The sequence below is a fragment of the Amblyomma americanum genome, chromosome 10 (genome assembly GCF_052857255.1).
Source record: "Amblyomma americanum isolate KBUSLIRL-KWMA chromosome 10, ASM5285725v1, whole genome shotgun sequence".
NCBI classification, from domain to species: domain Eukaryota; kingdom Metazoa; phylum Arthropoda; class Arachnida; order Ixodida; family Ixodidae; genus Amblyomma; species Amblyomma americanum.
In genome coordinates this window covers 106,536,693-106,562,927 of record NC_135506.1, presented here as the reverse complement: position 1 = coordinate 106,562,927, position 26,235 = coordinate 106,536,693, and the positions used below count along the sequence as shown (strand labels likewise).

General features: G+C 47.5%; 1 protein-coding gene and 1 long non-coding RNA gene across 3 annotated transcripts; both read right to left on the bottom strand.

Annotated features, from left to right (window-relative positions):
- Positions 1-3,701: 3,701 nt before the first annotated feature.
- On the bottom strand, positions 3,702-18,798 carry LOC144106330 (uncharacterized). Of its 2 annotated transcripts, none has more exons than XM_077639105.1 (9): positions 18,754-18,798; positions 15,349-15,486; positions 13,079-13,298; positions 11,820-11,931; positions 9,515-9,696; positions 8,001-8,116; positions 6,449-6,593; positions 4,922-5,034; positions 3,702-3,962 (listed from the first exon to the last, which is right to left on the bottom strand). In XM_077639105.1, exons 6-9 carry the CDS (start codon positions 8,059-8,061, stop codon positions 3,859-3,861), a joined length of 423 nt encoding a protein of 140 aa, XP_077495231.1. In that variant the 5' UTR covers positions 8,062-8,116; positions 9,515-9,696; positions 11,820-11,931; positions 13,079-13,298; positions 15,349-15,486; positions 18,754-18,798; the 3' UTR covers positions 3,702-3,858. The 2 variants fall into 2 exon arrangements, with proteins under 2 accessions (XP_077495231.1, XP_077495233.1); XM_077639107.1 differs by having other exon boundaries at positions 6,449-6,578.
- Positions 18,799-18,821: 23 nt separating this feature from the next.
- Positions 18,822-24,235, bottom strand: LOC144107688 (uncharacterized). Its single transcript, XR_013309354.1, has 4 exons — positions 24,146-24,235; positions 22,351-22,429; positions 20,863-21,007; positions 18,822-18,908 (listed from the first exon to the last, which is right to left on the bottom strand). It is a non-coding gene; the product is annotated as an uncharacterized LOC144107688 (long non-coding RNA).
- Between the last annotated feature and the right edge of the window lie 2,000 nt (positions 24,236-26,235).

Genomic DNA, 26,235 nt, shown 5'->3' with positions numbered 1-26,235 from the left:
CGTTAATATATATATATATATATATATATATATATATATATATATATATATATATATATATATATATATATATATATATTTATTGTACCCACTGACCGGGATACTTTATTGCGCAAATAGTCTGAATGGTCATTACACAGTAAGTGCTGCTCGAAAATTTCTCCTAAAGTTTTATTGAATTTTTACGAAGTAGAGTTGAATTTTGAAATTTTAGTTGAAAACCTTCAGTAATGGTCATGTTTTTGGCTCTAAATACGACATATTTAGTCTTTTTAACCTTTAGTTTCAATAGGTTAGATTCCAGCCATGAAGAAAGTTCTTGTAGCTATACATTTGCTTCCTTTTCTAATATAGCCATATTATTTCCTGAAAAGAACACATTAGTATCATCTGCGTAAATAAAAATATTATTAGTTTGCGGTATGTTCACTATGTCGTTAATATATAGAAGGAACACTATCGGCCCTAAAATAGAACCCTGTGGTTCACTAACTACCATTTCACCTGATGTTGATGATACTGCATTTATTTGTGTTAATTGAAAACGATTTTTCAAATAAGTGGTTAGAAGCTCAAGAGCAAGACCTCTTACCCCGTACCGTTCCAGCTTTTGAAGAAGGATATCGTGTTTTACCGAGTCGAAGGCTTTCTTGAAATCGAGAAAAATTCCTATTGTTACTCGTCTTCTTTCTATATTATCAATTAGCTGTTCCTTTGTATTAAGCAAAACAGATTTTGTTGTTTCATTCTTTTGGAAACCATATTGCTCTTTCGAAGTAATTTCGTGTCGTGCCAGATAATTATACAGGCGATTATTTATTACATGTTCAGCAACTTTCGCAAAAGTAGAGTGAACAGAAATCGGTCTGTAGTTGTTGAGGTTGTTGGCGTCATCGCCCTTGTGAATTACAGCTACACGAGCCACTTTGTTCACGTTAAAGTTGTTCACGAGCAAGTTTGTTCACGTTTGACCGCAAATTTTCATCCTCACCTTGCTTAAGGCCATGAAGTTCTAGTTTTTGACCTCTACCATACTGCTCAAGCTCATTGACCTGCAATTTTAGGTTGATAATTTCATTTGCAAGATCAGTTGCTTCAAGGTCGCCAATAATTTTTTTGAGGGTCTGAATATCAGAATCCTGTTTTTTTTTGGTGTGCCGGAATTTCATCATACTTATCAGACATCATTTGAACAGATGTTTCAGGACTCTCTATTGTTGTTCGCAAACCCGCCAAACCATCAACTTGCACTTTCATCTCGACCAAAACAGCCAACTTGACCTTGATGTCGGCCAGTACGCCAGTGTGTTCACAGCCTTCCTAGCCTCGAATCCACACGTGTACTGCGCAGATTATTTCAACAGGCATAAGACCAAATTTATTATAAGCTGAACTGTCGCAACGTCCAGAACTAGATTTAGATGGTGACGAGGAAGCACGGCGCTTCTGCATTGGGCACGACGTTCCGACGTCTGTTGTGTAGATGTCAGTGCGACAAGCACTGCTAGGAACAGAGATCTTAGCTGGGACTTGGGGTGCATTAGGAGGTGATGTTGAGCCTCCAGCACTAGCTGCACAAGCTGAAACAGATGCAGACGTGACTGGCAGAGCGGAGGATGTTGACGGTGACACATATTGAACAGCAACAAACTGAGCCAACGCCCCCAAAAAAGTGTTTAGCAATCGCTCCACCACCTTAGTAAGGGCTTTTTCTACTGTGGCCACAATCGAGGAAGTCAAGTTGGACTCAATGTTCCCAACAGAAGCGCGGACACAGCTAGCATATGAGTCTTTTTTTCTGTTAAGAACAGAGTAAGCATCGGCTCTTGAGTACCACTTCTCTTTGATAATTTACAACAAGCTACGCTATTCACTATGTTTTGCGCAGTTGGCATCTTCAGCTGAGTGGGTGTTGCTGCAGAGGCAACAATGAGACTGCTCTGAGGTGCAGTTTTCAGCAGAATGACCTTCTCCACTTAAACGGCATTGGGTCTCTGACTTGCATGCTTTGCCGCTATGCCCGAACCGCCAGCAGTTGGTGCATTGAAGAGGGCGGCGTTCCAGAGTGTCCACACGGTATACAATCGAGAAAAGTTTTAATTTAGCAGGGCAGGAAGAGCCAGCAAAAGTAATTACAGACTCAGTAGCAATAAACAAGCCATTTACCTCTCTACTACAGCGGTAGACTGAAAAAACCCCAACTTCTGAATCCTGAAATTCTTCTAGAGTTTCTTGCGCGTGAGCTGAAAATTTTGCACTGAAGCAAGTCTGCAACACAAGCGATGTCAGAGGGCTTGCACACAATGCCTCTACGGCCAACTGTACGCACTTTAGAGATCTGCAGATAGTGGTCTGTCAATGATCTTAGCTCCTGTCGAATTAGTTTGGGGGTTTTCATTTTGATCGCACCCTCGCCGACTGGGACAAGAGCCACGGCAATTGCAGCAATGCCATTTTTTTTGAAGGTCTCAAGCAGTAGGCTTTGGGCTGGCAAGCTGGCAAACCAAGCTGCGAACCCTCCACCTGGGGAGGTCAACGACATCTTTCAGAAAACGCACCCTCAGGTTCACATGAACTGCAGCTTAACCTACGCTTTGTCCAAAAATACTCAACGTAGTACGGGCTCACCAATTATAAACATGCCGGAACTACCAGAAGAAGCAGTGTTGTTGTCCGCATTAGTTAACCTTCCTCAATAACTTTGGAGATTAGCATGTGTAACCCATGAATGCAGGAGAGCATTCGTATGTCGCAGCCAGGACAAATCTCACTCCCACTCCCTGCATTCAGCGGAATCGCGAACCCTCGCATCTTAGGATTCTTTCCAATGTCAAGTGGTTATGTACCTGATTTTCGCCTTTGGAAGGTGTTGGTTGTGTACCTGAATTTTGCCTTTGGAAGGTGTTCGCGCTTCTCTTGTGTCGACGGACGGGACTTGCAACCTTCAGTGTGGGCTGCATTCTTGCTGAGTTCCTTCCACACGATGTCGGTTATGGCGGTTACCAACCGAACCTATAGGCATCGCGTTATAAGAAGTTCGCTTTGGCGGAACCAAAAACGCAGAACAGCGAAAGATGTGCAGGCTGTGTGGGGAGCTGCACGCCACACACCGGGGAAAACATTGTGCTGAGGATTATTTTGCAGTGCTGCCTGGAGTCCAATACATTCCCTAGAATGTCAGAAATGACAATGGTGGTACAAGCCATGCTCCGGTTCTAGGGGCTAAGAAAACAGAGCTCCTGGCGCAGCCGTGTTATCTATAGACGACACAGGAAAATACCTAACACGGCATTAAACCTGCGCAGACGGATCCTGTAGCCTGTTCTGAACATGCAAACCAAGGTAGTTCCCTCATAAATATATACATAGCGCCATGGCCACAATACCAAATGAAAAAGCTACCTCACCTACTTCTAAACAAAAATCGAGCGGGTGTTATAACTTAGTACTTATGGACCAAAACACTTTTGACGTCCGCAACTCCGACATTTGAATGTGGCCCTTATTCCCAGAAAGAGCTGGACGCTTAAGAAACTGCTTTCAAAGTCATCGCCGCCGTTCAGAAACTGCTTTACGGCTTATTTACCTGCGCATCTTGCTTGCGAACGTGTCGCACCACTAACAGGCTCATCGGTTCACGAAGACAACGCAAAGCCGAACTCTCAAGCATCTCAACTAAGGTCATATTTATTTTACTTCAGGAACATGAGTTGTGGACGGGTGGCGATGCGGACAACAGCCCGAAGATGCACCGAAGACTAACACTTCGAGAGCAATCGTCCACACAAGTAACTTCGCAAAGGGTGCTTGAATTGGTCGGACCACAGACGATTAGCCAGGTTGACAAAGGCAGGGCTGTCAAAGGTGCATCGTCGGCGAGACGCCAGGATTCCGCAGCGAGGCTAGGTGGCGTGGCCTCTCCTGTACCCCACTTTGTGGAGACGGAAGTCTGTTCTCGAAGACTGCGGCACAACATGCGAACGAAAAGACGCACAACAGAGCATAAAGATTGCGTTGATAGAACTTTTTTAATGAGAAAACACACACTAGGGGGCGTTTCTTGTTAATCTGCACCCTGAACAACCGCCACAATATAGTCACCATAAGCCAACCGCTTACGCGGTAAAAAAAAAGGATTACTCGCTGCATTTCAACTAAATTTAATAGTAAGAGTAAACTAAAGGCTGATGGGACCATATGGAAACACGTTTTCATGCGTTTTCACGCCATTGGTCGTGTGACGCGCGCATTACGGACTCATGAAACAAGAAGTACAGTCTTTGCCAAATGTAACCAGGCTGCATGGTTTGCTTCTCCCTTATAAAATTGAGCCGCCAGCTCTTTCCTAAAAACCAAATTGTATTGGTAGGTGAGAAAAAGGTTTCTCCTTACATCACAAAGATTTACAATTGCATGGGTGCGATGACTGTTCCGCTATAAAAATGTGAAGCAAACCGGGCAGACCGGTTACTTTTGGCGAAGGGTTTACCATGGTTTATGATAGCTGCTTCCTAGCTGAGGTATATTCTAAAGACAGCGTAAAAGGGCCGTTGTTTCCTTGCGCCTTTTTTTTCTTTTTCGCGCCGTCTTCAGAATCAGCCGTATACCATGAAACGAATGAGCTGCAGAAATGTCCACATTCAAGGGAGATCTTGTGGCCAAGGACTGCTCTATTTGTTCAACTGGCTTCCAGCATAACTGTGAACCGAGCAAATTCGAGGCTTTCTTAGAGAATGTCATGCCCAAGAGCCAGTTTTGTCTTTGTTTCCGGGGTGCTAAGTATCGCCGCCGCCTCAGTTGCGTCGCTAGCCGCGTGACAGTGACGCAATCCCTGCCAAACAACGCACTCTTCGACAAACTGAAGGGCCCTGGCGCTACCGTGAAGGCGAAGCTTAGGGACGAGCAAAGAAGCGGTCATTACCCAATGCAGGGATGGCAACGTCACGGTCGCTGCCACTACCTGCTTCCATGTTGCGGTCCCGTTGAAGTGCCTCTTTTTTAAGTTCCGGAGGATGGCACCAGGCGACTCCGAACCTGCAACGATAATGCGTGTACAGAGAGGTTCATAGAAGGATGGCACGGCATGCTTTAACCACGCACGTTCAAATATGAGTTACCGTACAAGCATTTCCTAACGTAGTCCGAGTTATTGACAGAGAGTACGAATCAAGCGGCGGGCAATAAATGAGTCTCATGCTACCGAAAAGAAAACAACCTGAATATAGCCATGGTTAGCAATACAGTCATTTTTACCATGAACGAACACTGAACGCAACCCTCCCATGCAAATATTATTTTAGACAGTTTGTGGTCTTTCCATATTATTTTGTCAATATAGTCTATAGACTTTCTATCGACAAATCCTTTAGACTTGTCTACAAACAATATCAATGCTACAGACGGCCTACAGAGAATCTAGATTTATGCCGTAATTTGTTACTAGACTCTTGTGTGTAGACAATCTACTGGCTACCAATGGACAAAAGAAAAAAGCTGTAAAAAGGCAATAGAGCCCACAAGAAGTCTATTGAAAGTCTATATACAATTTCTGTAAGAGTCGTGGCCTTAAATTTAATGAAATTTCGGGCAGACGGAAGACGGTTAATATTCCTCATAGAAAAATCAGGCAGAAACGGAGCCAGCGGCAGAAAAGACAATAATTTAAAAATAATAATTTTGTGCCCTAACAGCGCACCTACTCCTGTAGGAACCAGATTACGCGCCCATTCTTCTGCCTTGTGGCCCTAATTAACTCTGTGGCCCTCGATGTTCCGGGTGTGGTCCTGTCGATGGTTAACAGGTGCACGCTCTAACTTAGTTTTCGATTAAACGACGTGACATCAGCGTAGTTTACGTGGGAATTGCACAGTTCTGACCGAGCGGGGGGTGCGGGGGTTCGCTATTTCTCAAGTGACGTATTAAGGAATATGAGACTTTAGGAGGCTGGGCAGTTGTTATTCTGTATTTCTGATGCCATGAATAAAGGCGTTATAATCATCATCATTGCAGAGTACAAAGTTTTCATTGTAGTACAGCCGACTTTACTGACCAGCGGGAAACCGAAGATTGACTGGAATTATGCGCGGCCTATTTTCGATACACTAGAAGTTTACGAGGTTAATTAGCGTCAGTTCGAATAAACCGGAAGTTACAATTAAGCTGGTTAGTATTTTGGAGCCTGGAATATCGAGCTTCAATTCGAACTTCTGGTTTCTTAGAGTTCACGCTTTTGTCTAGTCAATTTAGATTGCGAATTGTGGAGGATCGACATTATAGCTGTTTGTTTCGAGTTTGTTGCGTTCCAAGAGTATGACGCTGTGTGTTCGTCTGTCGTGGGGTCTACTGTGTACTTCCAAATGATCATAGCTGTGGCGGTGGTGGGGGCTAGTGCCTCAGCGGAAAGTGCCGCCATGCTTCCAACAGTGAACCGAGACCCATTAGGACTTACCGGTGCGCCCCACGGGAAAGTGTCGAAGCACCGTTGTTCGCACCACCTGCTTCCATATTGTGGCCACACAGTCCGAAACTGGTGTTGCGTCCCTCTAGGTGTGCCTCTTCTTTCCGGGGGAAGAAGTGGACTGAAATCAGACCAGCTGTAATTAATCAAAATTTTGATCTTGGATCGATAAATACACAGAACGGATCTGAAAACAAATAACGGAGAACAAATTCTAAAACACAAAACACCTGAGCATTTGAACAATAGTAAGAATCTCATTACAATAACTCTACGGCACCCATCAGTAGCTGCATTTAAGGGTGCTCTGACCGAAACAATGCTTCTTTGTGTTTAATGAGTGTACTGTTTTTTTGACCGAGTGAATGTTGAGTTTATAATATCCCCTTTTCTAACGCACATCTTGGTGGTCTCATTTTTTTTCGTTTTGTGCATTATGTGATGTGAAGTTATGTCTTTTTGTCGGGAGGTAATACACGGATACCGTCAGTGGTATGAATTGTTTTGTTTTGCTTGCTGCTTTATGTGCTTGCTTCGTTCTTATTTTTTTTTACTGTGCGAGTAGAAATTGAATTACTTTCTTTAAGTTTACTGTAGCGCTGTTTCTTCGCTGACAGTTTGTGTGGTGTCCCGGATTCAGTCGGGCGCGAGGAAGTATTAGTTTTTTGTTTTAGGAAAATAACAACAAATTAATAGACAAGACTTCTCCCCAAGAAAGGACGTCCGACTGGAGCGAGAGGATGCCTAGTAAAGGGTAAATAAAAAAGAATGATAATAAGTGTAACGTCCCCTCCACCCATGCCGCAGGCAAGCTGATAATGTTTCCCAAGAATGATCCATCGGCGATTGCCGGTCATCACGAAGGTCATGGTGAGCACAACAGTGAGAAAAGTCAAGGACCGAGATGATAACAAAACAAGTCTATTCTATTCTATTTTTCTATTGCGTCTCTGGCTCAATCAGCGCCGAGACCACGTTAGAGATTTCCTGTTCCCGTTGCTCTAGCTTCGCAATCTGCCATCATCCTGCAATCATAATCCTGCCATCATAATGAGGGCCATGAGAAGATAGATGATGATGATGATCAGAGTCATCATTTGGCGAATTCGGGCGCGAAGGAACATATCTGTGCTGCGCGCGTCATCTCGACTGGCCTAGGAAGCTGCGTTATCCACAGTGCGGCAAACTGGTCGTGAGAGGAACTATAGACGAACGAGGCCTCCCCTGACCCTCTCTTCCATGTCCCATGCTTATGAGGAGAGCAGCGGGGACACGAAAGGGTCGAGACTCGCGAGTTGTGTCAATCCAGGCGGAAAAGAATCGTCCTCATTGCGTTGCACGGAGATTACAGAAGACGAGCAGAAACTCATTAAAACGCCGCACCGCAAAAATTCGTCAGCGGAATTCAGCAAGACTCCGCGGAAGAGCCACCGATTCATTGTTACGGTTCGGTATTGCGCGGTAGGAGGCATATGAATGGAGTATATACCAACTACCCGAAACCTTCGCTTCATTTTACCGATAAAGGCACGCTCAGGCTTACCAGAGCAGCTGAATATGGTGACTGCTCCAAGCATGGTCGTGTGGTGGGCGCGCGCACGCATTGGAGCGACCTGCTTCCATGCTATGGCCGGCCGGCCGCAGCCACATTTGATGTTCCTGGAGAACAAGGACAAGGATAAGCCACAAACCCACGTACTCGTACAGCAAAAGCACATATCTCGCCCAAAGTGAGCAGTGAGTACATGCTTTGGCGGATTTGTAACCTGAAGAACTTTGCAGCGGAACCATTGGGCGGCCATAGTGCACCCGTTCTGTTTTTATTGGTCATCAGAAGGGATGGGATGATGGTAAGAATCGCGGCACTGCTATTAACTGTTTTTTGCAGCGTAAGCTCTGCTTGGAGATCGAGTCGATAGTTTGAAAATGAGTCCGTGATACCCTCAGCTCGAATTTTATCTGCATGTGGCCACGCGACGTACCACGCCCTATACACGGGCTTTTGACGCCATTACATAACGTGGCCTCTTTAATAGCTATCGCCGGAACTCATGTCTTCGCGTCAATGTTGCTACGCCTGGCCAAACACAGGAAAGATTGATTACTTGTCACCCAGTCTCCAGCCCAGAATCACTGCCTCTTGCAGTTTCAGACATCAGGCTGCATATTCAGGCCAAAATCCGCCGTTGGTGAGGGCGGGACTGCATCGTGCTATGTCCTCGAAGACTATGCATTCAGACACCAAGACAGACTTGCCTCCTCACGAGGCAAGGGCCAGGATAAGAATTAAGGAGGGCGCTTGGGATTACTTACGTGCTCTGAATGAGAAGCATTCTATTTTATTTTCATTTCTCTCCTTTTATTTTTTCCTTCTTTCCAACGACACACCTACTAATTATCAAACAGACCTTAAGGCAACACGCATAATATGTTCACCTTTCTTCGCCTAGAGGCTAATGGGATCTATGGCCCATCAGTTGCGTTCTCGCCTACCACCAGAATTTCAATTTGCTGCCACTAAAATTTTAACAATCCGCAAGGCATTGCTGAGTACTTAATGGGTCTGCCGGGACATCGTCTTCCCGCATGTTTTTTTGCGGCAAATGAATAGGGGTGGCATGTCTGCAAGAAGGATAGCGAAAGGGGAAAGTGTGAACACAACCACGAAGGCGAGTGAAGCGCAGCGAGAGGGACAGTACAGCGCACCGTTGAGTGGTCCGACCTGCCCCACGTAGACTAGGCGTTTGTGTAGCAAAATTGCACCTGCCGATTGCATAGGGGTGCGTCAGAGTCGGTGCTCCCGTCTTATCTTACTTACGTGGCCCCCACTATAAGTTGCTGTCTACCTACTCACTTCCACCACACGAACATAGATATCGCGCTTTCTCTCCTGTTTACGTACTCCGATAGGAAATGTTTACCGCGAATGAAATTCTCTCTGCCTTGGCGTGAGAATTGGCGGGCGCTTGACTCATGGAAGCACTGGCCACACATAATGCGCTATTCACCTGGCCTAAAAAAGGACCGCGTGAAAGGTCGAAGAACACCCATGCTTACCGAAGAGTTCCGGCATAAAGCCCCTTGCTCAAATTGTTAATGGGCTTTAGTCGGGCGTCGTCGGGAGCGCCATCTGCTTCGAAGTTGCACCCTCAGGGTTTCTGAAGAGACGACGGAGCCTGCTCGTGCGACCCCTCGATGTGCGGGGCACAGCGGAAACGGCAATTTCTTCTCGACGAAACCTGCAATGTAAAGATAGATATGAGAGTCAGAATGTTTTCTGATCCTTTATTATGCCTTGATTATCTGCTTAGCTGATTATGGCGTCGACAACTATACCATTTTAAGACAGACACAAATAAAACGCCGCCTATATTGTTTCTAAATACTGCACTTTCGGCTGCCTGGCCAGGCATAGAAGTGTTGTTCTCGCCAGAAATTTAGAAGCTTCCTATACACACATGAAGCCTATAATGTCGTCGTGAAAAAAAAGGGAGGACGCTTAAGCTTAGTCTTTAAGAATGAGACGCGACAGCGTATTGCAGCGTTGCCAAGGAGTGCACGGTACACCATCGCCCGTTTGGCGCGACGCATGGCCCCTCGGTGGACACCCGACTCGGACCGTAAGGGAAGGAAAATTCAATGAAAAATTAATGTGGATTAGCTCAGCTAATCCAGGGCATACAGAGCGAAAGATATCGGCGTTCATTGCGTTCATTGGCATTGGCGTTGACAATGTTCTAGACGGCGATAGCTTTGAGCAAAGGAAGGGCGCATAACTGGCTCCCTGGATATGTAGACGCCTCATTCGTGCTTTGATTCGTGATGAGAGAAAGATGTGGAATGAATGAATTAGCGTTGAGTGAGAAAAGGCGGCGGAGTCGGCGGCCGTCGGTGGCGGCCACCTGCGCCGTGCGTGACGTCACTCGTGCTCCTACATAAGCCGGCTCGCGTGAAGAGCAGTGTTGACTAACGTAGTGAAGCTTTTCGCTTCAAAATGGTTTTAAGGATAGGAGATGACGCCTGTCTCACAATTCTCTCTGGACAACCGTACCGCGCCGCGCCGTAAGGGAAAGAAAACCCATCCCCTTACGGCGCGGTTCAGGTGTCCACCGAGATTCGCCATTTTTCACTCACGGCCAACGCCGCCGACACCGGCATTTCTGCGACATGAGTTCCATTATGCTGTCGCGTTAAAATGTCGCCTCCCGACGGAAAAAGAACAACCCTAAACGGCAGCGCCCGCACGGGGACACACCCACCGCAGCCCTCACGAGAGGGTCGCTTATAAAGGCATTACCATGGCTGGGGGCGTTCTTCGATTGTTCAGAACAACAAAGGGCCTTGACACAGTTCGTTCTCCTTTTGGGGAGGGGGAGAAGTAGCAATAACGTTGATTGCTAGTGACACCGAAGGATCCCAGGTACGTATCTCTCAAAACGTGCACTTTACAGCAGCGTCGGGGAAGTTATATGAGCACCCGCCTATATAGACAGAGATAGTACGTGTTCTATGCAAGCTGGAGCTAGCCCTGTATTCTTGTTTGTTTTATAGATGAAGATAACGTGTCCCTGTGCCATGGCGCAGAGAAACACGTCATGATCACGTGAAGCAATCAATGGTGTTTCATTACAGCCGGTAAGTCATTACAGCCGGTGCTTGGTTACAGCCGGTTTTATAGCAGGCGAGAGGCGGAGCGGTAGCAGAGGGAGCATGAACTCCGCATGAACGACCCCTGGAACTCTTGGTAGGTGAAGCCATGCACACACACACACACACAGATACGCAGAGTCCGACGCCACAGTTTTCGCCGTCATGGTTCTTCTAATGCTGTCGCAGTAGAAAGAAAACTTAAGAGATACGAAGGGCCACTTAATGCGAAAACAAGAGCTGCTGAACAGTTTTATCTTTCCTCCCCAGAGATAGAGCCACCATCCGGAAAATTGAGGCATGGAGGAACATATTTATGAAGCGCGCGCCATTCCCATTGGCTCAGGTTGCTGCGTTATCTATAGTGTGCTGCAAACTGCTGATGAGATTAAGTATGAACAAACGGGGCTTCCTCTCACCCTCTTTTTGCACCGGGCTTCTGTGGAGGAATGCGGGGATCTGTCGCAACTCATGAGCTTGGTCAAACCAGGGAGCATATGAAGCGTCCTCAGTGCGTTGCACGAAAATACAGGACGAGTAGAAACTCTTTAACATGCCATGTTGCAGAAATGGGTGACCGCAAACGAGCAAAACAGTAATAGAAGTACCACGAATTCGTTCTTATGGTTTTAGTTTTATGCTACAGGAGGCAGATGAATGAAGTACCAATTACCCCACACCTTCGCTTCTATTTATCGAGAAACCACAGGCTTACCAGACAGATAGGAGGCGGTGACTGCCTGAATCATGCTGGTGTGGTGGCAGTGCGCAAAGGACCTTTTTGCTTCCGTGCTACGGCCGGCCGGCGGGAACCGCCTTCCATGTGTCTGAAGAAAAATGACAAGTGAGCAGTTAGCAGTTGCAAACGTACCTACGACCTGCATAACAAAAACATATATGTCCCTCGCCGGGAGCGAGCAGTAAAGACTTGCGTTGAGGATTTTGCGCCTGAAGCAGAAAGCGGGGCGAGGCGGGAGGGGGGGGGGGGAGGGGGGGGGGCGAACATTCTGGTAATGCAAGATCGAAGGGGCAGATGCCTTTCAAATATGGCCCTCCAGCCAATGGTGTCGGCTAATTTTCATGAAGTCGCGGTTAATCCGATTAAGCCGTAATTATCCGCCATTCATCTGCCGCCCCCTGGGATTCCCCGCTAACGGATTCAAGGGCACATGTCAAGAGGAAGAGGTAGAGAATCATTCAAGGGGAGGATCAACCGACGTCATTGGCTAGAGGGGCTCCTTTGAGGGGCATTGGCCGCTTCATTCTTGAGTTGCATCCGGGTATAGCTACCAACCGTTTTTACAGCGTCAGCTCTGCGCGGAGATCAAGACGTTCGCAAAAAAATAAGACTATGATGACTCGCCTTCTTATATGTATGTGGACAAGCGACGCACTAAGTTTTAACGCGACAAGGTGAAGGAGCTCATGTCGCAGAAAAGCCGGGGTCATCGGCGTCGGCCGTGAGCGAAAAATCCCCTTCATCCCCGTGTGCGGAACACCGACACCTCGACTCCCACGGCCTCAGAGGGCACGGCACGCGCCTGAAGGACAGCATGGCTGAAAAGCTTCTGCTCGTTTTGCAGGTCGTATCGTGGTTTTCGGATGCAGTGATCGCGTTGTATCCGTAGGCCACTGTATTGTATGTACATATTTATTTTTGTATCTGGCTGCTTATTTTTGTATGAACGTGTTATGTGTAACATCCCTCCCTGTAATGACCCTCAACTGAGGGTGGACAGTATTCCTAAATAAATTAATAAAACCTCCCTCCTCCTCACAATGCACGCCGCTTCCCCAACAAAACTGAAAAAGGAAATGGCGCAGTAACTGTCTCACATATATAGGTGGACACCAGAACCAGTTTTGAAAAAAGGAAATGGCGTCGTAACTCTCTCGCATATATCGGTGGACACCCATGCGAGGGCTAATTATACCGTCTGGCGGCACTTGTGTGACGGCCACTAGCTGACGTACCTGAGTACCTTTCTTTGTCGGTTGCCTTGGCTGTTCGTAGCGTGCGAGTCTAGTGGACATCGCTGGTCGTCCAGCGCGAAAGCCCCGAAGTCTCGAACAGACCGGGCTGAGTTACCCTGGAGCAGCTTTCCCTTATAACGAGGAGCTCCTCCGTCTCGGATGCGCTGAGTTGCTTCACGTCGTTGAAGAGGTTGGGCCGGACTCTACCAGCGCCGCTCACCTGCGAGACGACGAAATGAACATCCTACAAGTGGAATGATCTTTCGCCGCGCAAAGAGAAAAGGATGGGACACAAGAGTTTGGCAAATCCTTATATTCAGCTTGCAACTATCACGAATCCCACGCGGGATTGTTGTATACACTTTCCTCATGTACCAAGCAGTCGGAGATAGCGACCCCTTTATACAGTGAATTTTTTATCATTCCGTAATCAAAGAATTCTGCCTCAATAAATCTACTACTGGCGTATCATACATGATGTGGCGGACAGGTATGCTTAAGCGTTAACGAGACGGTTGTATACAATTGGCGCATCAAGTTTAAGAGGCGGGCATGTACGCGCTGCGTTGTTTCATTTTATTTCTCATAAATGTGCATTCACGCTACGCACTATGAGACCAGTTGGCACGTGATGTCCCATTTATCCTCTGGCAATGGTCCGTCGTGTAAATCTACCTTAAGCGGTGCTGTCATGTGTGAAAAAATCGTATAATTATAATTTGTTGTTCTAGTGATTGACGATTGATTGGTGTGCGAAATGCAATGATGAGTTAATAAAATGTTTGTAATGAACGAAATGAAGAAAGGAAAAGATCTAGAAAAATGGGGTTCAAATGTGTGAAGATGTTAAGAAATAAAAAGCCAATGCTTGATTATGCTACTTACGAAAATTGAGAGTGTGTAATTGATCAACTGATTAATTGAAACAACTTAAAAAGGCTGAAGCGTTGCATAAGGAAGAGATGACGCAGGAAACCGCGTCATCTATCCACTCAACTCATAAGCGCAGCATAGGAGTCCTGAAGAGGGCAAATACGGGCTGGTTGGTACATGTTTTACGAATTGGAAAAACAGCGCAATCAAAGACGAGACACAAGAGAAGCACAAAACACCAGCGCTGTGTTTTTTGCTTCTCTTGTGTCTCGTCTTTGATTGCGCTGTTTTTCCAATTCGTAAAACATAGGAGTCCTCCGCCGCTTTTTCTTACACTGTGAAGGGGATGAATTTTCTGCATCAAAGAAAGCCTGGCCGAGGACGTGGTAGATGGCGCTCGGATTTGGCATTGGCGCTGGAAAAATGCTGGCACTGGTGCAACTTGAGCTCGGAGGCAACCACCCTGCCGCCGCAGCGAAAGCTGCGCATGATGATAAAACCCTGCTGCTATGCCAATTCGCTTTTCCCGCAGTCATGGCGCAAAACTTGTGGGTGCTGAATCCTAACGGGTGCAGTACTCTCTGTGATGTGATTCGGAGCCTCAATACAGACCCAGTATGTCTGAGTGACCCCACTTGCGACTTTCGCATGCCACAAAGTTTACATAGGTGTGACCGTAATCGCCTGCACAAAATACACTTGGACTTTTCTTTCGCACAAAGAATTTTTTTTCATAAACTACGCGGACCCAGCGAACATCTTGAACACTTGGTTTGCCACCGCCTGAATTTTAATACGCACCGCAACCCTCCGCTAAGTACTTAAGGAGTCTTCCAGGACCGCGTTCCGTAGCATTTCAAAGCCGCATTGGAGAGGGAGGAGCAGCGGTGGGAGGCAGTACGGCGCAACGCTTAGTGGAGGACGGACCGACGCGCGCTGGGCGTTTGTGTGGCAAATTCGCACCTGTAGATTACATAGGGCTGCGTAAGGGCCGGTGATCCTGTGTATCTTACTTCTGTGTTCCCCACTATGAGCCGCTGTCTACCGACCCACTTCCTTCACATCAACATAAATGGTGCGCTTTATTCTCTACTTGCGGGCCCTCATAGGTCATGGCAGCCGTGACTAAAATTCTCACTGGCTTACGCGACGCAAAACAAGGGATTGGCGGGCGCACGAAACTTCAATACTGGCCGCACGCATCGCGGTATTCATCAAAGCTTCGCCTGAAATATTAGCACGTGAAAGGTCGAAGAATTTGCCATTGCCGTCACAGAACAATCAGACCTACCGGGTCTCCTAGGTGCACACTATCTTAGAAGAGGCCATACGTAAATCCCGTTGCTCAAATTACCTAGAGGCCTAATCGAACGTCGTCAGGAGCGAAACCTGCTTACCAGTTGCAGCCTGCGGGCTCCTGCTCAGGCAGCGAAGTCTACATGGCAGCTCCACCTGCTTTCACGCTGCGGGTTGAAGGGGTTCGTTCCCATGCTGTCCGGGCCACAGCGGAAACGCAAGTTTCTTATCGATGAAATCTGCAATGAAAACATTCATATGAGTTTCGAGACATTTTAAGATTCGTTTATTATGCCTCGATGATGTGCTTAGGCGATTATGGCATTGACAACTGTATCATTTACAGACAGGCCTAGATAAAACGCCGCCTATAAATGCAGCAGTTCCGGTTTTATGGCCTGGCATAGAAGCTTTGTTTTCGGCCGAAACTTAGAAGCTTCATGCTCTGACCGGAAGCCTACGATGTCTTCATGAAACGAAATGCCGTCTCCAGGCGGAAAAAAGACAACCCTAAACGGAAGCGCCCGCACGGGGACACACCTGCCGCAACTCTGACTAGAGCGTCGCTTTTAAAGGCATTGACACTAAGCGTGTGGCTTGCTGCCCGTTCGTTCGGCGCGGAAGCTGTGCTGGCGTTCGTGGCATCGGGTTTGTCGAGAACGATGTGCCGACGAACTACGACTGCAACTTGAGTCCCGCGCGTTTCGGCAAGGCGCCTGGCAGCGCTTCTACGCGGTTTGCTGCTCCGCGCGTCCGTTTCACCGTACGTAGCAGAGCGATTTGTCTAATGGTCAAGGCGCCGCGCCGAACAGGTGATTGCGTTCCGTAGACTCTGGCAGTGCTGCAACAGGCTGTCGCGTTCCACTCATAAAGGGGAAGCTTAAGCGTCCTGCATTTTTTTACAAGTGACTTTGATGCCGCTACATAACATAGCTTTTGCCGAAGTCCTGTCCTCACACCAACGGTGCGTCGCCTTGCCAAGCACGGGAAACACATTCTCCGGAATACTTGCGCACCGTAGTTTCAGGCACCAGGCGGCATTTTAACGCCATCGTCAAATGTTTTAGACGGCGTTGATGTGTACACTGTCCTCATGCACCAAGCAGCCGGAGGCTGAGTCTGACATAGCGACCCGTTTTTTTAGGCAGTGAATTTTTTAGCATTCCTTACACAATGAATTTTGACTCATCGAGTCTACTGCCGTACCATACCTGATGTAGCGGAGTGGTAGGATTAAGTTTAAACGAGGCGGTTTTATACAATTTGTGCATCAAGTTTAAGATGCGGGCATATATGTGATGCGTTGTTCTATTTCACATAAATGTGCATTTACACTACGCACTATGAGACTATGGTCCAGGTGTGACGTAATGTCCAATTTCTCCTCTGCTAATGGTCCACCTTGTGAATCTAACTTAAGCGGCGCTTGCATGCGCCAAAGAGAGGGTTAGAATTTTCTTCGTTCCTCATGGGCTTCGTTTTTTGAAGAACTACATCTTCCTTCACATATTCCTGCCAAGAGTAGAAGCTGGGGCGAGTAGGTAACGGTGATCAACGGTATGTGAGTGTAGCGCAAATCGGGACAAGGGACAAAGAAAAACAAACACAACACAGTCCATAACTTCCGACTGAGAGAAACCTAAGGTAAGACGAACGTGATCCGTGCGTTGACGCGCCTGGGAACAATAATGAAAATCAAGTGAACTAGGAACTACGGACATGCACGAAGCAGTGATTCTTTAAGAAGGTCAGCTCTTTTTTGGACAGGGAGATAGACAGCTTGCTTACACATGTATCTTCCAAGGCAGCGATACGAGCTGCTTTAATAATTTCACGAGTTAAATGGTCCCGGTGTCTGGCAATGATCGAGCACTTATCCGAAAATGGCACACAAACACGCTCCTTATAGAGCAAAACCAGATTACTGCCAGTAAAAGTTCTCAATTCGTTTTTTGTTTACGAAGTCTCTCATTCAAGCATACACCAGACTGACCAACATACCGCTTACCACGAGAGAGTGGGATGTCAAACAATGCATTCAGTAGATTTAAACGAATTTTTCCTGTGATTAATGGTGCACTGCAGCTTAAGGGGTCGTTTATCAGCGGAAAGGGTTTTTTTGGACAGCGCACTTGGTTTTCCGGGAGCGGAAAAAAATCCACGCGAACATTAGCTTTTGTTCCAATATTGTTGATATTGTGGCAGAGGCATTTAATGTAGGGAATGACGGCAATTTCGCCGTTCTTTCTTTCTGAAGGCACGGACGGTAGTTGGTTTTCCTGGCGCTTCTTCTTCAGTATGCCTTCAGCGACAGAAACACAAATATCAGATGGGTAGCCTGCTTCGTGCAACCTTGCGAGTTGTTCGTGAATGCTCTGCCTGATGAGGTGGGGGCATGACTTTTCCAGAGCATTCTTCAAGCACAAGTCAATTATGCTTCTTTTTGCGAGTTTAGAATTGGAATGTGTCGGGGACTAGAGGTTTGCTAGCGCGAGTTGAATAGCTCCAACACACGTGCTTGTCCAGGAATAACCGGATATCAAGGAAGCGGATCTCGCAGTCAGTTGGTATTTATTCAGTCAATAGCAGCGGTTACAAAAGTACCTTATTAGCTAAAATACCGGATGCAACCTGCTCTAAGCGCGATGGCGTACACGCAATCCAAAAAAGGAAATCGTCAACGGAACGAAAGATCCTGACAACATGTGGGCTGGCAAGTCTCTCGTGGAGGCTCCTGTCAAGATGTGTCAGAAACAGCTCACTAAGTACAGGGGCCAGACAAGACCAAATGCATATTCCTTGTTTTTGAATGTGTGCAGCGCTTTTCCAGATTATGAAAGTAGAGCGGAGATAAAAGTTTAACAATTATGAAACAACTTCCGACGTACAAAATTGATTCATTCTGAAATGAAAACAGTGGCGAAATGATGGATGTAATCTTAGACTATGGTAAGCAGGCTATGGTGGCGCAAGGAGGCGCCTATGTTTCTATTAGTGGGAAGTTATCGCCTGTGTTGTGTGTGTGTGTTTCTTTTTCTCTCGTCCCTTTTTTCGCTACACTTACATGCCGTGGTTATGGCATAGAATTGCATTTGCTCATAACAGCTGCGTGCAACAACGGGATCGAACAAACGATATCAGATTGGAAATGCTGTGTTACAGCGATCGCTATTAAAGGCCCGTTCACTTGACATAGCGGCGTACAGTTGTAGTAGTCGCGTAAGCAGACTGTGGCTGAATCTCACGTTACATAGTGGTAACGTTTCTGTATTTTTTATCTTTCGGAGCATACTAAATATACATCATTCGAAGTCTAAGGTAAAGGACTTGGAATAACGAAGAGCTCCAAAATAGGGGATACTGACAAAACCAAACCTGCAGCTCGAATCAACTGGAACTCGGATTAATCGAATTAACGGGATTGCACCCTACTGCTAGCGGCTCTGTTTTAGTGGGATAGAGAGGTTTACGCAGGGCCACGTGCAGGTCGTTGAAGCCATGCCTACCAGTAATACCCGATGCAGCGGCCGCCTGGAAGATGTGTGGCGTCGTCTAAAGGCGCCACCTGCTTCTCGCTGTGGTCGCTGGAGGTTTCAGCCTCTTCCAGCCTCTGCGTGTTCTTCAGGCGTAAGGTACTGGAGACGCCAGATGTCCTTGCAGACTGTGAACCATGCAGGAATGAAAGGAAGTCTCATATAGCAGATAGATGAATGATGCTGCGAAATGTAAAGTTCGCTTGTCAGGAGCGCGCACAGACCGAAATATGTCCCCTGAGATTGCTTTCTCGGCAAGAGGCGCTCATCTCAGAGTCACGTTGTGCGCAAGGCGGTGTTGCCTCAAGAGGCACAGGCCAAGAGAGAAATTACGGAGAGCACATCAGACCATTTACGTTGTTGAAAGCGAAACATTCGTTGTTAACTTTATTTCTCTTTTTACAAAATGTTTTCCTTCTTTCTAATGACACACCTACTCATTAGCAAAACACTCGTAAGGTAACACATATACTAGATTAATCTTCGTTTGCCAATCAGCAATGCGAATTTTTTTGCTATTGGTGGCGTTCCCTCTTCGGAACCTTAAATTTCTGGGTTCAATTCCGCGCCCTTTGAAAAAAGTTTAATTTTTTCTTTGCCAAGTAGCATGGGTTTGCCGAGACGCGGTCCGTGTCGAAAATAATCGGGGACTGTGTAAAAACTCGTGTCATGATAATTTGTTGTTCGATTGATTGCAATGACGAGTTAATGAAATCCTTTTAATGAATTAGGGAAATGAAGAAAGGAAAAAAAATTGTAAAAAGAGGGTGCAAAAGTGTAAAAATGCTCAGGATGAAACGCCAATGCTTGATGATGGCAATTAAGAAAAGTGAGAGCGTGTAACTGAGCCATTCATTAATTGAAAGTGAAAAACCTAAAGAGTCGCATAAGCATCAGATGACGCACCAAGAGGCGTACGATAGCACGTCAACTCATATGCGCAGCAGAAGAGCCCTCCACAGACACTGCAAAGGGGATGAATTTTTCTGCAGCGGAGAATGCTTGGCCGAGCACGTGATATGTGGCGCTAGGATTTGGGATTAGTACTGGCAATATGCTCATGGTGGTGTAACGTGGCTTCGCAGGGCACGACCACTCTGACGCCGCTGTGAAAGCGGCGCATGGTGATAAAACCGTGATGCTACCCATTCCTTTTCCTCGTAGTGATGGCGCTAGACTCATGGCTGCTGAATTCTAACGGGAGCAACGCTTTCTGTGGTTTGACCCGCAGCGTCAACACAGAGCCAGTACTTCGTACTGATTGCGCTTGGAAGTTTCGCACGCTATAAAGTTTACAAAGGCGTGACCGTAATCGCCTGCACCTGATTCATTTCGACGTTTCTTATACAAAAAACTTTCTTTACTAAATTCGTGGATCCAGCAGCCCTCTGTGCCCCAGATCTCGAAGACTTGGTCTGGCGCCGCCAGAATTTTAGTTCCCACCGCAAGCCATTGCTAAGTGCTTAAGGAGTCTGCCAGGACCGCAGCCCCTAGCATTTCGTTTCGCTGCAATGGCGAGGTGGGAAAGTGTGCAGTGTGCACAAAGACGAAGTGGCGAATGAGGAGCAACGGTGGGAGGCAGTATGACACAAAGCTTAGTGCCCGAATGGACCGACGCCACCTGGCCGTTTGTGTAGCAAATTCGCACCTGCAGATTGCATAGGGGTGCGTAAGGGCCGCTGCTCCTGTGTATCTTACTTCTGTGTTCCCCACTATGAGCTGCTGTCTATCGACCCACTTCCTTCACATCAACATAGATGGCGCGCTTTCTTCTCGACTTACGGGCCTTGATACCTCATGGCCGCTGTGACTAAAATTCTCACTGCTTTGCACGACGCAAAACAAGGGATTGGCGGGCGCACGAAACTTGAATACTGACCGCACGCATCGCGGTATTCATCAAAGCTTCGCCTGAAATATTACCACGTCAAAGGTCGACGAATTTGCCATCGCCGTCACAGAACAATCAGACCTACCGGGTCTCCTCGGTGCACACTATCATAGAAGAGGCCATACGTAAATCCCGTTGCTCAAATTACCTAGAGGCCTAATCGAACGTCGTCATGAGCGAAACCTGCTTACCAGTTGCAGCCTGCGGGTCCCTGCTCACGCAGCGAAGCCTGCTAGTCGGCTGCACCTGCTTTCACGCTGCGGCTTCAATGAATCTCCGGCCATTCCCGTGCTGTGCATGGCCACACCGGAAGCGCAACTTTCTTCTCAATGACATCTGCAATGAAAACATTCATATGAGACCTTGGACAATTTAAGATTCGTTGATTATGCCTCGATGATCTGCTTAGCCGATTATGGCGTTAACAACTGTACCATTTTCAGACAGACCCAAATGAAACGCCGCCGACGTTACTTCTAAATGCTGCAGTTTCGGTTTTCTGGCTTGGCATTGAAGCTTTGTTTTTGGCCGAATTATAGAAGCTTCCAGTCCATACTGTACGCTTACGATGTCCTCGTGAAACAAAATGTCGTCTCGAGGCGGAAAAAGGTCAACCCTAAACGAAAGTGCCCGCAGGGGGACACACCTACCGCAACTCTCAACGAGAGCGTCGCTTTTAAAGGCATTGCCATGGTTGGGGGCAATCTTCGCATGTGCAGATCTACAACAGGGCTCATCAGAGTTGGTTTCTGGTTTTGTCGTTGGAGAACTAGCAATAACGTTGACTGCCAGGGCCACCGACGGTGCTCACGTACGTATCGCTCATAAAAGTTGACTTTACCGCCGCGTCGGGGAAGTCATATGAGCCCCTGCCTATAGACAAAGAGATAATACGGGTTCGGAGCAAGCTGTAAGTCGCCCTGTATTTTTGTTTTTTTACTTCAGATGGATATAACGTGTCCCTGTGCCATGGATATTACGTACCATGGCGAGAGAAACCCGTCAGGATCACGTGAAGGAATCAGTTGGATTTCAGTATAGCTGGCGAGTCATTACAGCCGGTGCTTGGTTCTAACCGGTCATAAAGCAGGTGACGGGCGGAGCAGCACACGGCGAATTCGGCTTTACCTTGCGTAGTGAGGATTTCGCTGAATAAAGGAAACTTAAAAGGAAACAGGGGCCACTTACTGCGAAGACAGAGCAGCTGACTAGTTTACTCATTCCCTCCCAGAGATGGAGCCACTATCCAGAGAATTCAGGCGCGGATGAACATAAGGAGCGCGCACCATCCCCATTGGCTCAGCCATTGCCGCATTATCAACAGTGCTGCAAACTGCTTATGAGATGAAGTATAGACGAACAAGGCCGACTCTCACCATCCTTTTCTTGTTCCTCGCATCTGAAGAGAAAAGTGGCGATCCGTCGCGACTCACGAGCTCGGTCAAGCCAGGGAGCATATGAAGCGTCCTCAGTGCGTTGCACGGAGATTACAGGACGAGTAGAAACTCTTTAACATGCCATGTTGCAGAAATGTCTGCCCGTAAACGAGCAAGACAGCATTGAAGCGCCACCAGTTCGTTCTTATGGTTTCGTCTCACGCGACAGGAGGCAGATTAATGATGTACGAACTACCCCAAACCTTCGCTTTGTTTAGCCTAGAAAGGCACACACCGGCTTACCAGACAGGAGGCGGCGATGACTCCAAGGATGCTGGGAAGGGTGGTCCGCGCACCGACTGCTGCCGCCGGCCGCAACCGCCTTCCATGCGTGAAAGAACAAGGACAAGTGACAGCTACCAGCTACAAAGGCGCCTACGACCCGCATAGCAAAAACATATATGTATCTCGCCGAAAGTAAGCGCTGAACACATGCGTTGCGAATTTCTGCTCTGGAAGAATTTTTTAAGCGGCACGATTGGGCAGCCATAATGATTGCGGTTGTGTTGAAGTTGGACATAAGGAGAAAGCAAGGGTATGGGGGGGGGGGTATCCTGTAATGCTTTTATTGCTGTAGTAATGTAAGACTTCAGATCGGTAAGGCAGATACCCCTAAAGAGAGACCGTCCAGAGAACGGCGTCGGCCAATTTTCACAAAGCCGCGGTTAATCCGAATAAGCTGTAATTATCCGCCTTTCTTCTGCCACCCTATGGGATTTCACGTTGACGGGTCCAAGGGAACATGTCAAGAGGGAGAGGTGGAGAATCATTAAAGGGTGAGGATTGGTCGACGTCATTGGCTGGAGGAGCTCCTTTGAAGGGCATTGGCGGCTTCATTCTTGAGTTGCATCCGGGTATAGCTACCAACCGTTTTTACAGCGTCACCTCTGAATGGAGATCAAGTCGTTCGCAAGAAAATAAATCGCCGATAACTCGCGTTCGTATTTATATGTGGACAAGCGACAACCTGTACATTAAGAGTGACCTTGATGCCGCTACATAACATAGCTATTGCCGAAGTCCTGTCCTCGCAGCAAAGGTGCGACGACTGGCCAAGCACGGGAAAGCTCTAAAGGGTATAACCCATTCCCCAGAATACTTGCGTACCGTAGTTTCAGGCTCCAGGCTGCATTTTAGCGCCATCATCAGCCGTTTTAGGCGCGATTGATGTATGCACTGTCTTCATGTACCAAGCGGCCGGAGGCAGGGTCAGACATAGTGACCCCTTTATGCAGTGAATTCTTTAGCATTCCTTACACAATGAATTTTGACTAATCGAATCTACTATTGCCGTATCATACATAATGTAGCGGAAGTGGTAGGATTAAGTTTAAACCAGGTGGTTTTCTACAATGTGTGCAGGAAGTTTGAGGCGTGCATATATGTGCTGTGTTCTTCTGTTTCATTGCCCATAAATGTGCGTTCACACTACGCACTATTGGACTGTGTCCCAGGCGTAAGGTAATGCCTCTCTTCCACTCTGCCAATGGTCCACAGTGTGAGTCCACCTTGAGCGCCGCTCTCATGCGCCAAACACAGGGTTAGAAGTTTCTTCGGTTCTCACAGGCTGCACATTCCAAGAATTGCATTTCTACATAGAAATACATTTGCTCGCAAGAGCTGCGTTCAGCAACGGGATCGAACCCAAGACATCAGACTGGAAATGGGGTTTTACAGTGATCGCTATTAAAGGTCCGTTCATTCGGCTTAGCAGCGTATAGTAGTAGTAGTTTAGTAGTTGAGTATCAGGCTGCCGCTGAATCTCGCGTTACGTAGTGGTAACCTTTCTGTATGTTTTTTTCTTTAGAAGCATACTAGAATGTCGATCATTCGAAGTGCAAGCTAAAAGTTTAGCTTAGATTTTGAATTATGAACAGCTCAAAAACAGGGAATACAGACAAAACCAATCCTGCAGTTCGGATAAATTCGAATTCGAATTAAGCGAATTGACGACATTCCGCCCTAGTGGTAGCGGCTCTGTTTTAGTGGGGTAGAGAGGCTACACAGGCTACGGGAAGACTATTGAACCCATGCCTACCGATGGTTCCCAGCTCAGCGGCCGCCCGATGCCGTCCGTGTGACGTCGTCCAAAGCGCCACCCGCTTCCTCGCTGCGGTCGCTGGAGGTGGAGCCTCTCGTCCTGGCACTGCGTGTTATTCCCATGATCAGGTATTGGAAGCGCAGGACTTCTTTGGGAAGCAGACCATGCTGGAATGAATGCAAGTCTCATATATATATAGAGCAGATAGACGAATGATGCTGTGAAATGTCATGTGCGTTCGGTAGGGGCCACGCATATACCGAAACGTGTACTCAGATATTACTCGCACTGCAAGGGCCATCACCAAATAATATTGCCACGTGAAAGGTCGGAGAATTTGCCATCCTGTGACAGAACACTGAGACCTGCCGGGTCACCTCGGTGCACCCAAGCTTAGAAGAGGTCGTGCGTACAACCCGTCGCGCAATTTACCTTGAGGCCTGCTCGGACGTTCTCAGGAGCGGCCGGCACCTGCTTCCCATTTGCAGCCGGGTGGTTCTTGTTGAGGCGACAAGCTGCTCGTCGGCCCCACCTGCATTCATGCTGCGGCTTGAACGAATGTCCGGCTGTTGGCTCGCTGTGCATAGCCACAGAGGAAACCCAAATTTCTTTTCGACGACTCCTGCAATGAAAACATTCATATTACAGCCGATTATAGCATTGACAACTCTACCATTTTAGAGCCAAATAAAACACGGCCAATATTATTTCTAAATGCCGTAGTTACGGCTGCCTGACCGCTGGCATAGAAGCCTTGGTTTGGCCAGAAATTAGGATCTTCCTGCCCGGACATGAAGCCACGAAGGAAAATGGTGCCATGATGTCATGAAAAAAATAGCGCCTTTCGGCGGAACATGGACAGCGCTAAGCGTGGGCGCCGTAGCGGAGACACCCGCAATCCTCTCAAGAGGCCCGCTTACAAAGACGTTATCATGCATGGGACGATCTCCGTTTAGTTCAGATGCACAGAAGTTCGGAAGCCCTACCTCGATCAGGCTTGGCAAGGGCAGTGTTCCCCTGCACTGTCTGGAAACGACATGCGTTGAGCAACATCGTCATTAGCAACAAGTTTTTTAAATATAATGGTCAGCTTTGTCCGAATACGCTCCGCGTGCGTTTGGTCGCCTTTTGACGCAACATCGGCAAGTACATATCCTGACACCCCTCGACACCTGTCACCATACCCTGACAACGGGCATCGTGGGCAGCAGCCCGCTCACATGGCCGCGGAGAGTGCTCTCACAGTCCTCCTAGGGATTCGCAACCCCCTACAGGGTAGGCTCCGCGGGAAACCCCGACTATCGACGTAGCTACTGGACACGAAACAGCAGCCATAACCGCCTCACAGTCTCCAGCACAAATAGGGGACAACCAGCACGTGTCAGTCGGATTCACCCTCAGCCGACACACCGTTGTGGAATGGGACACGTGTGGGACAAAATGTTTCGTAAAAACAATTAATTCCTTTAAAGCCTAAACATGCAGCCACAAACCGAAGGGGGTGGCCTTCACTGCCTCCCCCATCAACATCACAGTGCATCCCTAAATGCTTGGCCCCGTCTTTAGGCAGCCAGAAAAATTATCGTTTTTCTTTAGTGTCTCGAAAACATCTGTGGAAAACAGCACGTTGGACTAAGAAGAAAACCAGGCTTACCTGACTAAGTGCCTCCTTGGTGCTCATAATCCGAGTGCTCCAGGCATGTCCCTGCCCGAATCCACCCTGACAAAGGAAAAAGAGCATGTGAATGATCTTCAAGATGTCACTGCCATCTGAGTAACCATAAACGTGGTTAAGTGGTAAGTCATAGCGACATCACACATAAAGGAGGACGAAGTAGTATACTATAGTAGTAGTAGTAATGCGAGACTTTATTGAGGTAAAACCCTTGGACGCCTAAGGCCCGTTTCATATGCATACTGCCAAATTTGTCTAAGCGACGCGGCGAATTCGGTGCCGCCACTGACGCTGCAATGCGATCTCCGCTGAGTCATTTCATATGCAACGCAGAACCTGCGACTTCGTTCGGTTGTGACAACCGGGTTGCTAATGTCTGCTTGCCCAACCTGTGAATATACGCGGCAGTAAT